At 41.7% G+C, this 15,866-nt stretch overlaps 1 protein-coding gene across 2 annotated transcripts in view; it reads right to left on the bottom strand.

The window, feature by feature from the left end:
• Window positions 1-7,608: 7,608 nt before the first annotated feature.
• Window positions 7,609-15,866, bottom strand: part of NFXL1 (nuclear transcription factor, X-box binding like 1) — a 1,793,512-nt gene continuing 1,785,254 nt past the window's right edge. For both annotated transcript variants that reach the window (XM_044062425.1, XM_044062424.1), the window contains exon 22: window positions 7,609-8,439. In XM_044062425.1, the coding sequence (XP_043918360.1) occupies window positions 8,269-8,439 (171 nt within the window). In that variant the 3' untranslated portion in view covers window positions 7,609-8,268. The remainder of the gene's footprint in view (window positions 8,440-15,866) is intronic.

Genomic DNA, 15,866 nt, shown 5'->3' with positions numbered 1-15,866 from the left:
ATTCATAAAATAGCAGGCAGTATTCTAAGAACTAAACCAGCACAAGAATGGAGAAAAGAGATTCTGCCAATAGGGATGACCATGGTTAGAGATACAGATGATAGGCAAGAGGGGGCTAGAATTTATTTGAGAAAACTGGCAAAGGAACCAAGGTATTGGAAGCAAATAACTAGAAAGGGAAAGTAATACAATGGGAAGAGGCCAAGAATTTATTGGACTGCAGATTAGAAATTGCTTTCCCTATCAAGAATCAATATCAGAGTATAGGCAAAGAGAAAGAAAAAGGGGGATCTTAAATGAAAGACCGTCACTGGTAGAGTTTTTAATATAATCTAGAACAGAAGCTGCCATTAAGAAAGGAATAATTAATAAAGTATGCAAAATATTGCATGATAAATATTAGAATCAATCAGAGGAGTCTACAAAGGATTGGGAAGAGAGACTGGATAAGTAATTTATAAAGGGAAAATGGGGGTATATATGTATACCTCCCAAATATGCACAAAGTCTAGAAGATTTAGGATCTTTGCCTGGAAGTGTTTATATAGGTATTTTTATACCCCAAGTACACTCCAAAGAATTTTTCCTCAGGTGGATAGTAAATGTTGAAGGTGGAATGGGCAATAATGGGTGGCTGGGAACATATTTTTTGAGTGTGTAATGAGTTGGCAGACTTTAGGGATTCCCTGCAAACAGCTCTGTCGGAGATGCTGGGTGAGCAGACTGGACTGACTGGGGAGATGATTTTTGAGCTATAATACAGAATCAGAATTGTCCAAACACAGTAAAGCCTTGCTGAGTCTAATTATGGTGGCTGCCAAAACAGCAATTACTAGAAAATGGAACTCAAAGTCTAGACCAACTTTACTATAAGTAAAGAATATAGTAATAGAGATAGGATAAAACAACTGGACTTGGAATCTTTGGAAAAAGGGAGGAGCAAACTACATAGATATATGCAGAGAAGGAATGAAGTTTAAGAGACAGAATTTGAAACAGCCTTATAATAACTGACAATGACTGGATAGATTATAAGTGATATATACTGTTTGCAACTACAGTTGTGTCAATGGTGTCTATGCTGTGTAATATTTGCAACTAAAGTGGTGCCATTTTGTTTGTTTTTCATTTATATAAATGTATGATTACCTATGTTATATGTGATAATTTAATAGATGTTTCTTGGAAAAAAATGATGTAGCTGTTGAATGAAAGCTAGGACAGAAACAGTTTAAGGAGGTACAAGAAGGAACAGTAACTTGAAGGTGAAAGACATTTTTGTCAATCTATGCACGGCATTGTGACATGTCTACATACCAGTTTATGTAGTGGGTTAGAATGGTGACTGGAAAAGTAAGGGACCAAATGTCTGGCATGAAACTTACAACAATGTACACTTTAATGTGAACATGCAACAATGGAGCATATGTGGCGGTTTTCCTTGCTTTATTGGCATGGGACACAGATGTTCAGTTGCTACTGAAGCTGCTTCTGATCACCACTGGTACTGAAGACATCATGCAAGCCACGTGTATGACAATCTTCTCATGTCTGCATCACAAGGAGTAATTTTAATATGTGATGTAAAGTACAAGAGGATCTGGACATGACATAAGGCAAGGACAATAAACTGGAAATAGGTTTTCCACAACTTGCCTTCCTCTGACTTGATGAGATTCCTCAACACAATATCACAGTGTGCAATAAGCTTGAGGGTGTGTTCTGGTAATTCTCTGAGATGTGTAATGGTGGTGATATGACATGTAAATGACACCATATCATGACAAGATGCAGACAATCTTTACCATCGTGACAAATGTCATTCACTATACTATGGTTGGTTTATCACAAAGAATTGTGCTGAAGGGTTACGTATTTATTTGCATTTCTTAACCTGGGGCAGAGCACTGATCTATATGGACTTATTTCATACTCAGCTTAAAGCACCATCTGGTTAAGTAACTTGCTCATCACAGATTAGGCAGATGGAGGCTGAAGGATTCATACCCTGGAACACAAGAAGCAGCCCGTTAACTGCTCATGGCCTTAATCTCTGCATTGACAGCCAGATCAACACTGACTGGCACTATGTTGGCACCATGTTCACATCATCCTGGATTTTATCCAGTGAATCCTGAATACCTGTTGGATTTCACTGTCTTACAGTGATCAGCAATCAACAGTACCATTGCAGTCATCCTGGACAGTAGGATTCCATATTCCATTGAAAGTCTGTATTCTGTTGCACAGATATTCCCATATGGCTGAGGACCATCAGGCCATCTTGCTGTACCATCTTCTCCAGGTGACACACGCTGCTGGCTGCACAATTTCACACAGGCATGTCACCAGTCTTTATGCCTATGGCCACAAGACCACTATGCACTATTTTTGCAAGTTTCTCCATTCCCAGTCCTGTACAACTGGGAAGGTGTAATACATCCATCTGAGAGTGTGTGGTGCAAGGAAGCTTGCTTCTTGCAAAATTTTTCAGCTTTTCCGTTACCTTTTAAATAGCAGGCATATGAGGCAGAATGATCCAAGCAATCTAACTCACAAAATCGTGTTGCCCAGTTGAGTCCTATGATGTGTGTCTGTGCTACACGTGTAATACTGACATGGTATTTCATGGACCTTGGCTGTTTACCTGGCTGGGCATGTCAGGTACCATTGCCAGCTTCGCCAATGCTTTGTATCTTTTTTCTCATTTGTCTACAAAGGAATTGGTGGTGCCACTTACAGATTACCATCATTTGTCAGTTAATCCACAATTTTGTCAAATGACAGCACTGTTGCTTAAAACATACTGGGTTGCCCTGTGTTTCCTGTTTGCCCAGTTTTTCTGTCATCAGTTGCTCCTTGCAGTCTGGCTCAACCACTCATTTGTAGCCTTTTCCTGCCCTTTGGACAGTCTCTTTGTTTCTGTTGGTGTTCATTACCCCCGCTCACTTGTACATCAGCAGATTGTTTTTGGCTCTGCAACAACTGATGTTGCTGCCTATGTTTCACAACAGTACATCATCAGTGATGTTTGCTTTCATTTAGGTGGTTGTGTGGGGATGCATGCATTACCTTGCTGCAGTTCTTCTGTCTGACTTTGGGGACAGGACTCGGGGTTGGACAGTCAATCTTTAGGTATACTCGACATATTCTCTTCCTTTACATTGTTTTGCTTGACTGCCTGCATTTCACATAAGTACTCTGTTGCGGTTCTTCCATCTGCTTTTGGGGACAGGACTCAAAGGTGGACAGTCAATCTTCAAGTTTGTCCCCTCCTATTGTTTTGCTTGTCAGCCTGTGTTTTACAAAAGTAAAGCATCAGTAATGTGTGCTTTCACATATATGTGAGAATGCAATGCCATTACCCTATTGCTGCTTTTCCTTCTGGCTTTGGGGACAGGACTCTACAGGTTGGACAGCAGATCTTCAGGTATACTCCTGATATTGTGTCCCTTCACAGTGTTTTCTTATCAGCCTTTGTTTTATAAAAGTAAAGCGTCAGTAACGTGTGCTTTTACATATGTGTGAGGATGCATGCCATTACCCTATTGCAGTTCTTCCTTCTGGCTTTGGGGACAGGACTCTAAAGGTTGGACAGCTGATCTTAGTGCCTTTTTTAAGCAATGGCAAACTGATATATCTACTAACTTAACTGAACTTATGAGGGAAAGCCTGAAGGTGGTACTAGTAAATGCTAGAAGTCTTAAGAAGAAACTCCACTCCCTGCAAGCCTTCGTCCCCCTAGAGTGTGTAGACATCTGTAAAATAATGGAGACATGGTTCAAAGTTATGGAGAGTACCCCAGCAATGCAAGGTTATAATGCCTTTCACATCTTTAGACCAGCTACTGCACAGGAGGGAATTAGGTGGAGGAGTCTCATTATATATTAAAAACAACCTCACATCCAGGCTAAAGTGTATGATCCACTGGCACTCATACATGTGAAAATCACCATAAACAGGGTGTCATACCATATCCTTGCAACCTATAGGTCCCCCTCCATGTCAAAGGAAATCCATACTACCTATCTCAATGTACTATAGTCCCTCACCATTCAACCCAATATGATATTCATGGAGGATCTCAACTACCCTTCTACAGACTGGGAATTTGACACCACTTATAATGCACGTGTCCAGTGATTCCTAAACTTTGTCAATACCAACATCCTGGAACGGCTGGTCCATCCTTGACCTTGCACTCATGAACATGGGGGGGGGGGGCATGTTCCTCACACAGTACAAGTCTTTGCTCATCAGATCTGACCACAATACTTGAAATAAAAATGAAACCAGGGAATCCAGCACATACCACAATTCCCACAGCCATTACTATGGAACAGGTCACCAATGCAATTTCTAAGGCCAAAAACACCATCAATGGGCCCTGATAACATTATGGGATGTGTAATAAATAGCATGAATCATGACCTCTCTGGTCCACTTGGATAACTTTTCAGCTGGAGCCTTAAGTCAGGTTTTGTGCCCAAGGAATGGAAGATGTCTATGGTCATTCCCCTGCACAAAGGAGGTCCAACCACTGATCCAGGTAACTAAAGGCCCATAAGTCTTACCAGCCTCATATGTAAGGCAATGGACAGAGTCATTATGGACATGATAAATGAGGACATAGATAACCTGCAAACGCTGGATCCATCACAGTTTGGCTTTGTTAAGGGAAGGTCATGCCTATTAAATCTGGTGGACTTTTTTTTAAGAGGGTCACCAAAACACTGGATGAAAGTAAGACTGTGCACACAGCGTAACTCAACCTGGCCAAGGCTTCTGATACAATACCCCAATTCAGGCATTGCAGACAAGCTCACTAATTTAGGTATAAACCCTTTTATTATCTACTGAATAGCCAATTGGCTCACTGATAGGACCCAGGAGGTCAAAATAGGTGAGGCCACCTCCACCAAAAGGCCAGTCACTAGCGGAGTCTCCCAGGACTCGGTACTGGACCTGCTCCTTTTTGGCATCTATTTCTCTGAAAAGGAAGTAAATCCTAAAGGTTTATGGCTGACAGTTTGCAGATAATTGCAAGCTGGGGGTTATCACTAACTCCCCTGCAGACACTAGCATTCTTCAAGAAGGTGTACCTCTGACTAACAAATGATACTAAATCCATGGTCTTAAACTCAATGCTAACAATGCATAATTGTACCCTTTAGGAAGTTAACCATCCTGGCTAATTACCATGTTGATAGTATGCCCCTAACAGCTGACCCAGTGGTCAAGGATCTGAGTAGGTACATAGACAATTGCCTTAACCTTGGCCACAGTGGTGAGGAAGTCCTTTTATGTTGTGCTACTTATAAGTAAGGGCATGGTATCTAGGTCCAAAGAGGTCATTATCCTGCTGTACTCTGCCCGTATCAGACCAATCACAGAGTGCAATGCTCCTTTTGAAATGCATATGCAGCAACTAGAGTAACCACAGAGATTCTTTACAAAAATAATCAAAGATGTAACAAATCTGCCTTATGCACAGCACCTTAAAGCTCTTTTCCTCTTCTCAGTCTCCTATATATTGCTGAAGGGTTATTTATGTCTGGCTTACAAGGTATCCACAAACCCCACACTTATGAATCTCCTACATATTTGCAAGTCAAAGAGTACCAGAAATACAAAGCATTTTGTCTGTGATTTAAACAGAACACGCTGGAGAGACAGATGTGTCCCAGAGACTGCCCTTTCAATGGAACAGGTTTCCCATTTATGTGAAGCTGAGTTTGTCTATCACCCAGTTTAAGCGCAACCTAGACCAATGGGTGGGGAACAGAAAATTTACACTACACCTGGCACCTATGTCCTTTATAGACAGAGGTAGCTTATAAATGCCTGGCTCTCAATGTCCTATTCAGAAACAGGACATCATTAATCTTTTGGGAAAACTTGGCTAGGCTTAGAAAGCCCCCCCCCCCCCCCGAGTTCGTTAGCCTAGTAACGATCTATGAATCTTGAGGTATACTCCCTCAACATTGTAAAGACTATTCAGACAAGCAAAACAATCAGTTTCCTTCTTGAATGACAATTGCTAAGTTAATTAGGGTAACTGGGTAGCAAACGGCCTTAAAGTGGAACTGCACCCACAGACAAACAAAAGAAAAAAGCATGTATATTTCATCATGTCTTGATGTTTCCTACATTTTAACACAACTTTTGAACACTATATACTGTTTTATATTTTTAAATGTAATTCCTGAGTGTGCCCACATGGGGTCCAGCATATTGTTTTTTTAGTCTACCTCTAGGAATCCCACACTGCAGTGTTTGGCTTTAAAATATTATATCATAGCCCCTAAGCTTCTGTCAATGCATTGACTTTACATGTGTTTTCATGTTTACCTGCTTTCTTTTAGTCAGTCAGGTTTAGTCACCATTTCTTGCTTTTCAATAACTACTTAAAAGAGGCGTTTGTCTTTCGGCTTTTCCCGGTTAGGGGTCGCCACAGCAGAACTCTGGTTCGCTAATGATTGGCAGTTGGTTTTTATGGTGTCGAGTTGCCAGCCCGACGCCCAACCTTCAACGAAGGCACACCCATTCAACGCATGTCTTTCGAATGCCCACTTGACTGCGGGGTGGACATGCAGACTCCACACAGAAGGCACTCCCAACCCAAACCGAAAATCGAACGGGTGAACCTCTTGCTGTGAAGCAACAATGCTACTGATGCACCACCGCGGAAGTCAATGACTACTTAAAAGAGAAACAGGGATAATCACACAGAACAGTATTCTCAGTGTTTATAAACTTCTTTTTCTTTCTAAAGTGGCCAATTTTCATTCTTTTGTTATGGCTTAGTTGTAGTCCTTAAACTCCTCTCCCCTCCCCCCAAACACCTTCCCTTTGTATCTGTCACAGTACGAAATCTGAGCTGTTTGCTGCTGTGACTGACAGCTCACCGCAGGACACAAAGTTCATATGCTGAGAATACTGTTCTTTGTGATTATCCCGGTTTGTCTTTTAGTCATTGAAAAGCAAGAAATGGTAATTAAATGTGACTGAATAAAAGAAAGCAAGGTATATGTGAAAACACATGTAAAGTCAATGCACTGACAGGAGCTTAGGGTGTATGATGTAATATTATAACGCCAAGCACTGCATTGTAGGATACCTGAAGGTAGACTAAAAAAATCAAGATGCCGGACCCCATGTGGGCTGACATTTAAAAAAAATATTAAAAAAGTACATAAGAGTCCAAAAGTAGTGTTAAAATGTAGGAAACATCAAGACTTGAAATAAATGTGCTTTTTTTCAGTCTGTGGGTGCGGTTCTCCATTAAATACAGACTCAGGTAAACCAGCATGTAACTAAAGTATGTGAAATTGACAGCTATTGCTTTGTAAACAGACACACATTAGAGAATATTTAGCAAAATTTTACATGGGTTCTTATGACAAGGCAAGCTAATAACAATTTATGGCAGCTTATTTGAGAGGACAAGTAGCTAATCCTAAAACAATGCTTACTTTCATACAACTGGAGGCTAGACAACAAATGGGTTATGCAACAGGACAGCTTTGCTGACTGCACCAAGAATTTACAGCACTGCATGAAAGCTTAGAAACACAATCCAATGTATAATTGCTGGAGGAAACATTGTATGAACAAGTCACCATTTTTAATAAATGGGTTTAGATTATTTTCCAAGAGTACTACTTCCCGATTCCATTACATTTTATTACTTTTTTGGTCTGTCAGCATTTTTTAATGTACATTTTTATAACACAAGTCAAAAAGCATCTGAGGGCTACCTAAAAGTCTAAATGGTAATGGAGAACTAGTTAGAAATGATTTTGAAAAAAAAAGTAATACTGCAACACACTACTACTTTATACCTAAACATCATTACTTCGAGGAAACCAGGATATGAAATGTATTTGATTAAAAATACATTTAAGTACATTAAGTAATCTCAAGTAATGCGGTAATGCAAATTGTCTACTGCTGAGTTTTAAATTATGAAGACATTGAAGATGCTGTTCTTTCAACAAATACAAAATAATCCCTTTTGTAAGAGAAGACAACTTGTTTGCTAACATTCAGCTTGATGCACGAAGGATGGGATCAGACTATGTTTTCAACTGAATGCTTATATTCTGATGATGTTAATAAAGAGGCAAATCAAAAGATCCGGTTTACTTATACAACTGTAAATGAAATAATTTCTTCATGTAGTGAAGTAGGATTTCAAGGTTTACATTTTTACACTTTAATGTATAAAATGGAAAAATCCATTTTATATCAATCATAACACAACTTTTAACTTGAGTGAAATAAATAAAATGCCACCACTGCAATAATCACACCAAAAAGTGGCATGAAGACATATTTGTATTTCTGCCACATAGTTTCTTCAACTTCGTCTTCATTCTTTCTCTTGTTCTTCTTCCGCCGACCTTTCCTCCTGTTCTCAAATGCCTCAAGTTCTGCCTATATGGGAAAAGCATGACAAAATTAGTTTAATGTACACTATACTACTCAAAACATCAGCAAGTTAAACTTCAATTTTAATTTACCAATAAAATAAACCTATCAGAAACATCTGAATGAGTTCTCTATACTACATCAAACATACAACAGAAAAAGTCCCGAAGACCCACAGTCTGTACAGTTCTTTAAAACTAGAAAAAAACACAAATTATGCTTTTACAACCATTTATATATTATTTTTTCTTCATTTCAAAATGTTCTTACAATGTCCAGTGCATTAGTGAATTCATTCAACACTTCTGAAGGCTACTTCAGAATCATCCACCTCTATTTCAGTGTAAAAATACTAAATTACATAGGCACCTACTGTTTGTAAGACACATGCTTACACTAGCAGTTGAATTTACAAGGTGAACACCCCTGATGGGGGTCTATGGTCTGATCCAGCCTCTCTGACATGGACTCCAGCATTTTTCTTAGCTGCTTCAGCACTTCCAACATGCTCAGTTGGTGCTAGCACATGCCATGACATCACCTGCTGTCCATATTCACCAGCCTACCAGTCTTCCCCACCCAACAAGCATTACACATCATGCAGATCACAACACAACAATGATGACTTAAAGGAAAACAACGGGATATAAAATCCAATAGCTCTATCTGTTGTTTCCTTAAGTCCCCCTTATGTGCTACAGGCAAAAAAAAAAAATAACTGCTGCTTTAAAATAAAATGATCTAAACTGTTTTACAGCTGAGCTTCCTAATTCTCTGTACTATTTTCGTTTCCGTTTTAAAACCAAAATTAAAAATGTCTACTCGTCTCTTAAATAATGATGTCACATCTGCCATAGCTCCTCAAGTAGATCCTGAGTGGTTTCCTCCCCCTAACTGACGTATACTCTGCCTTATTTGCATGCTGCATATAAGCCCCTGTGATCCTCCCCATGTGATGTCATAGCTGCCTTGGCCAGCCCACTATTACCCTAATAAAACGGAGTAGCTGCTACGTGGAACTTCTTTTCTTTCGAAGTGAATCCTGTCGGCTCCATTTCGTGTGAAGGACTTGCTCGTTGTTTGGATTGTCTCCCTTTTGTCGAGCGTTGGAAGAACTCGTAGTTAAGGTAAGTTCTAAGTGTAATTTTATAGTTTGTGTGCCCCTAGCCCTGATATTTTGTTCTTTTTTTTAGTGCATCTAATACTTAAGTGTGTAAAGCTCTTTTAAATTAGTAGTAGTAGTAGTAGTTTATTATTTTTCTAGTTTTGCTGGCTATTGGGATTTGTGTGCTCCATTCGGTTTTGTTTGTGCAGTCGGCGTCTGTATTTTAGAGTCGTAAGCTAGGGGCATGCTAAAATGTTGTTTTTTTTTCGTTATAGGTAAGTTTTTGTAATGTACGCTGAAACCACGTTGTCTTCAATTGCGCGTGAATGGCAGTAGTTGTATGGTGCTTTTTCCAGTCGGCGCGTGTTTATTGATGGGCTGTTTGTGTAGGATAATCTGTAATGAAGAAGTTTGTGTTTTTCGCTTTTTCCCGGTTAATGGTCGCCATAGCAAAATTTTGGTCCGCTAATGATAGAGTCGATTTTTTTACATGCCGGTTACAATCCTCTTGGGTTTTTCTTTGATTACTCTTGTGTGTTTTTTTTTTTTAGTTTTTTTGGTTTGCTTTTTTGATTAAGTGTTGTGGTTGTTTTTTTTTGGCTTACCAGCCTCCCGCACAAGCTTCACATCATTGCAGAGCATTGCAACTCAGCTGATCTGTGCAGAATGAGTTCTGTTGTGCTTTTAGCTATGAGCTTGTTGTTTACAAGGGGGAGATAGTGAAAGACAGTATTTCACTTATTTTTTAAGGTTTTGACCTTCCAGTCCTGAGTTCAGTCCTGATCCCTGGCAAACATCTGTTTACAGTCTCCGTGTTTATGCAGGTGTCCTGTGGTTTATACCCCAAAAACATGTTAGATCACTAGTTACTCTCACTTCTGCATTTATACTGTGTTTGCCCTTGAAAAGGTACTCTACAAAGGCACACTGCATTCATGCATGCCTCCACACAGCAAAGAATCGAACGGGACAACCTATTGCTAGTAGGCGACAATGCACCAGCTAACAAACAACATTAGCTAGGCGGACTCTCTCTCGACCTAAATTACATCCCAGCGGTGCGAGACAGACCGCTCTTTGCGGTAGTTATATACGCTCGCATGTCTTTTTTTAACTACAGCAGGGTAGTGAAATTGAAAATACAGGTAATTTGGGAAAGGTGGTTAATGTTAAATTCTGTTTTCTTTCCTTTTATAGTTTGCAGTAATATTTTTAAAATACTTTTCGGACCTTATTTCCTTCTTATGGGGAAAAGCTGTAATCAGGGGCATGCATGTTTATCCTTTATTTTCGCAGTATGACTTGCTTTGTTTAGTATGTTTTTTGATATGGAGGGTAGAATAATCGAGGCAAAACCGGTAGTCTCTTGCAGTGGGGAGAGCTGAATAGGAACGTGAAGTAAAATGCAAGTTTTTGGATTTGTAAACTTGTGGTGTTTTATTTTAGCTGGATAAATAAACTGATTTCTGAGCACCTTGTTATTATCACAAGTCTTTAACACGCTTTCAGTTTGATGAAATTGTTGGGTATTGGTATCTTAGCAATGGTGGTAAATGGGTAGAAAGAAGTTAATATTACCGTCTTTTTGTAACTTGGAGAGTGTTGCAGGAGGTTAGTATCGAGGTACCTTGAGCCCTCTTTTTTATTACTATGGTTGTGTGTCCTGCTTTTCTTATCAGCTGAAGGCAGGATTGTAGATGTACAAAGTACTAGGCTGTCTGCCCAAGGGCATTTATAAGTGTGTGACTGCAAGCAAGGGGGCAAGTGTGTGTGTGTGACTGCAAGCAAGGGGGCAAGTGTGTGTGTGTGACTGCAAGCAAGGGGCAAGTGTGTGTGTGTGACTGCAAGCAAGGGGCAAGTGTGTGTGTGTGTGACTGCAAGCAAGGGGCAAGTGTGTGTGTGTGACTGCAAGCAAGGGGCAAGTGTGTGTGTGTGTGTGTGTGTGTGTGTGTGTGTGTGTGTGTGTGTGACTGCAAGCAAGGGGCAAGTGTGTGTGTGTGTGTGTGACTGCAAGCAAGGGGCAAGTGTGTGTGTGTGTGACTGCAAGCAAGGGGCAAGTGTGTGTGTGTGTGACTGCAAGCAAGGGGCAAGTGTGTGTGTGTGTGTGAGACTGCAAGCAAGGGGGCAAGTGTGTGTGCGTGTGTGAGACTGCAAGCAAGGGGGCAAGTGTGTGTGCGTGTGTGAGACTGCAAGCAAGGGGGCAAGTGTGTGTGTGTGTGTGAGACTGCAAGCAAGGGGCAAGTGTGTGTGTGTGTGTGTGTGTGTGTGTGAGACTGCAAGCAAGGGGCAAGTGTGTGTGTGTGTGTGTGTGTGTGTGTGTGTGTGTGTGAGACTGCAAGCAAGGGGGCAAGTGTGTGTGTGTGTGAGACTGCAAGCAAGGGGGCAAGTGTGTGTGTGTGTGTGAGACTGCAAGCAAGGGGGCAAGTGTGTGTGTGCGTGTGTGAGACTGCAAGCAAGGGGGCAAGTGTGTGTGTGCGTGTGTGAGACTGCAAGCAAGGGGGCAAGTGTGTGTGTGTGTGTGAGACTGCAAGCAAGGGGGCAAGTGTGTGTGTGTGTGTGTGTGAGACTGCAAGCAAGGGGGCAAGTGTGTGTGTGTGTGTGACTGCAAGCAAGGGGGCAAGTGTATGTGTGTGTGTGACTGCAAGCAAGGGGGCAAGTGTGTGTGTGTGTGTGTGTGTGTGTGTGTGTGTGACTGCAAACAAGGGGGCAAGTGTGTGTGTGTGTGTGTGTGGGGGGGATTGATTTCCCAGCTGTATTGTGTACTTAATTTCTTTTTCAATCACATTTTTGGTCCATTTTATATAACGTTGTGTTGTTTTTTTGTGGACAATTACTGCCAAATCATTAGAGACTGAAGATAGAAAATAATGGCGTACATTTCAGTTTCAGATTTCATTACCTTTTCAAAAGTCATAATATTGCAAGACCTACTATTGGATGATCTTTCTAAGTTAATAAGAGCAATATTTAAAATTTCTACTTCTGTTTGTGCCTTTGTCCCACTTATGTATGGCTTAGTCCTGATTTTTTGTGCTGAGGTTCATAGGTATGACATGTGTCAGGGCCATCGCTGTCAGCCCGAGACATTTCAGATTGTGACATACTCGTTGCAGTGTATTGTGAGCTTAGTTCATGTTTGCTTTTCATTTGTTACTGTGGTCATGGTTTCCCCATGAAGCAAGTAGATAGTTGTTTTCAGCCAGCAGATTTCATTTGGATAACCAACATTTATACATTTATACATGTGGGTGCATCAGACATTGCTTGTTGCAGCACGTTGCTTGGTTATGTTACTTGGTAGTTTAATAAAGGTGAATACAAGTTATAATTACAACTGGAGTACAAGGAGAAATGGTTTCAGTTTAGTGCTGCTTGTTTTTTTATTAGACTTGAGTTTGGCTAGACTTGTGATGGAAATGTTGCGAATTGGGCGGTATTGCCTTTATTGGTGCATGCATTTAGTGTGTGTATCTGTCTGTGTGTCTGTCACTGCTAGCGAGTGTCTGACTGCTGGCAAGGGGGCAAGTGTGTGTGTCAATGCTGGCAAGGGGGCAAGTGTGTGTGTGTGTGTGTGTGTGTGTGTGACTGCTGGCAAGGGGGCAAGTGTGTGTGTGTGTGTGACTGCTGGCAAGGGGGCAAGTGTGTGTGTGTGTGTGTGTGTGTGTGACTGTTGGCAAGGGGGCAAGTGTGTGTGTGTGTGACTGCTGGCAAGGCGGCAAGTGTGTGTGTGTGACTGCTGGCAAAGGGGCAAGTGTGTGTGTGTGTGTGTGTGTGTGTGTGTGTGTGTGTGTGTGTGTGTGACTGCTGTCAAGGGGGCTAGTGTGTGTGTGTGTGTGTGACTGCTGGCGAGGGGGCAAGTGTGTGTGTGTGTGTGTGTGTGTGTGTGTGACTGCTGGCAAGGGGGCAAGTGTGTGTGTGTGTGTGTGTGTGTGACTGCTGGCAAGGGGGCTAGTGTGTGTGTGTGTGTGTGTGTGTGTGTGTGTGACTGCTGGCAAGGGGGCAAGTGTGTGTGTGACTGCTGGCAAGGGTGTGCATGTCTGTGTGGGCAACTGCAAGCAAGGGGGCAAGTGCGTGCATGTCTGTGTGTGGGCAAATGCAAGCAAGGGGGCATGTGTGTGTGTGTGTGTGTGTGGGGGGGGGGGATTGATTTCCCAGCTGTATTGTGTACCTAATTTCTTTTTCAATCACATTTTTGGTCCATTTTATATAACGTTGTGTTGTTTTTTTGTGGACAATTACTGCCAAATCATTAGAGACTGAAGATAGAAAATAATGGCGTACATTTCAGTTTCAGATTTCATTACCTTTTGAAAAGTCATAATATTGCAAGACCTACTATTGGATGATCTTTCTAAGTTAATAAGAGCAATATTTAAAATTTCTACTTCTGTTTGTGCCTTTGTCCCACGTATGTATGGCTTAGTCCTGATTTTTTGTGCTGAGGTTCATAGGTATGACATGTGTCAGGGCCATCGCTGTCAGCCTGAGACATTTCAGATTGTGACATACTCGTTGCAGTGTATTGTGAGCTTAGTTCATGTTTGCTTTTCATTTGTTACTGTGGTCATGGTTTCCCCATGAAGCAAGTAGATAGTTGTTTTCAGCCAGCAGATTTCATTTGGATAACCAACATTTATACATTTCTACATGTGGGTGCATCAGACATTGCTTGTTGCAGCAAGTTGCTTGGTTATGTTACTTGGTAGTTTAATAAAGGTGAATATAAGTTATAATTACAACTGGAGTACAAGGAGAAATGGTTTCAGTTTAGTGCTGCTTGTTTTTTTATTAGACTTGAGTTTGGCTAGACTTGTGATGGAAATGTTGCGAATTGGGCGGTATTGCCTTTATTGGTGCATGCATTTAGTGTGTGTATCTGTCTGTGTGTCTGTCACTGCTAGCGAGTGTCTGACTGCTGGCAAGGGGGCAAGTGTGTGTGTCAATGCTGGCAAGGGGGCAAGTGTGTGTGTGTGTGTGTGTGTGTGTGTGTGACTGCTGGCAAGGGGGTTAGTGTGTCTGTGTGTGTGTGTGACTGCTGGCAAGGGGGCAAGTGTGTGTGTGACTGCTGGCAAGGGTGTGCATGTCTGTGTGGGCAACTGCAAGCAAGGGGGCAAGTGCGTGCATGTCTGTGTGTGGGCAAATGCAAGCAAGGGGGCATGTGTGTGTGTGTGTGTGGGGGGGGGGGTTGATTTCCCAGCTGTATTGTGTACCTAATTTCTTTTTCAATCACATTTTTGGTCCATTTTATATAACCTTGTGTTGGTTTTTTGTGGACAATTACTGCCAAATCATTTGCATTGGAAGAGAAACAAAGGAATCTGTATAGCTCAGGGAGTCTGTTCTCTCATTTGAAAAACATGGCTTATGCCTTTTGCAGTTCCCCAAGTTTTTGTTGTACTTTCTGAGTTGAACTCTCTGTTCCTTCTTAACAGCATCCTACTTTCTCAGCCCTCCCGTTTCTTTTTCTGCAAGTCTTATGGGTTTTGGTACCATGATGGGAATGGACCACACTCCCCCCCCCCCCCCCCAAGTATGATTAAAGTTTATGAAATTAGTATTATTTCAGTCTTTGGCCAAAAGTTGAAATCGCTCATTGTTATGGTGTTGGGTTGTACCCTAATATTTTCCAGTATATCTAGAAATGAGTAGTGGAATCCTGGGGCATGGTGGGGGATCTGTAGCAAGCTACAGTTTGGATTGCGGGCTTGCCCAGAGTTAGTTGCACTTGGATAATCTCGGATGCATTATGCTGAGCAACTAGCCTGGAGGTGTGGGTATCGCCTTCGCCTTTAGTGTTTCGATCCAGGTTAGATGGCCGAATGGTGTGGTATGAATTATAGCCTGGTAATGCAGGGGTGCTCTCTAGAGCCTTGAACCAGGTCTCTGACACTGCACAGATGTCTGTGTTCTCCATTTTAAGGAGTGCCTCTAGCGAGTGTATTTAGAGGTTTAGACTTCTAGCATTAAGTAGCATTACCTCAGATTTTGTGTGCTTGTTCTGTTACGGTGGTGAATTTGTCATTTGAACCTTGCCCAAAAAAGGCGTTATAGGGGTGGCAAGAGCCTTAGCCAGTATCCAGAATCCCAAGGGCGACAGGTGCAGGCCATCTCTGGCAAACCATCATGGTCTGTCGATCATGTCATCCCAGGCAGACAGATACTGGACCCCCTTAGAATGACACCAGAAGCTTAGCCAATTGTTGAAGTCAATCATTTTGTCCTTGTACTGTGGAACCATTCTGGGTGATGGCAGGATGCTACTTGGGGCTAGGGTCATACCTGCCAGGGCTCCAAGATCGGAGAGCTCCTCTGTCTCTTTCATGTGGAT

Source organism: Protopterus annectens, chromosome 2.part1 (genome assembly GCF_019279795.1).
Source record: "Protopterus annectens isolate FY-2018-M chromosome 2.part1, PAN1.0, whole genome shotgun sequence".
NCBI classification, from domain to species: domain Eukaryota; kingdom Metazoa; phylum Chordata; order Ceratodontiformes; family Protopteridae; genus Protopterus; species Protopterus annectens.
Note: the sequence above shows the minus strand (reverse complement) of the source record. Positions and strands in the feature narration are given on the sequence as shown.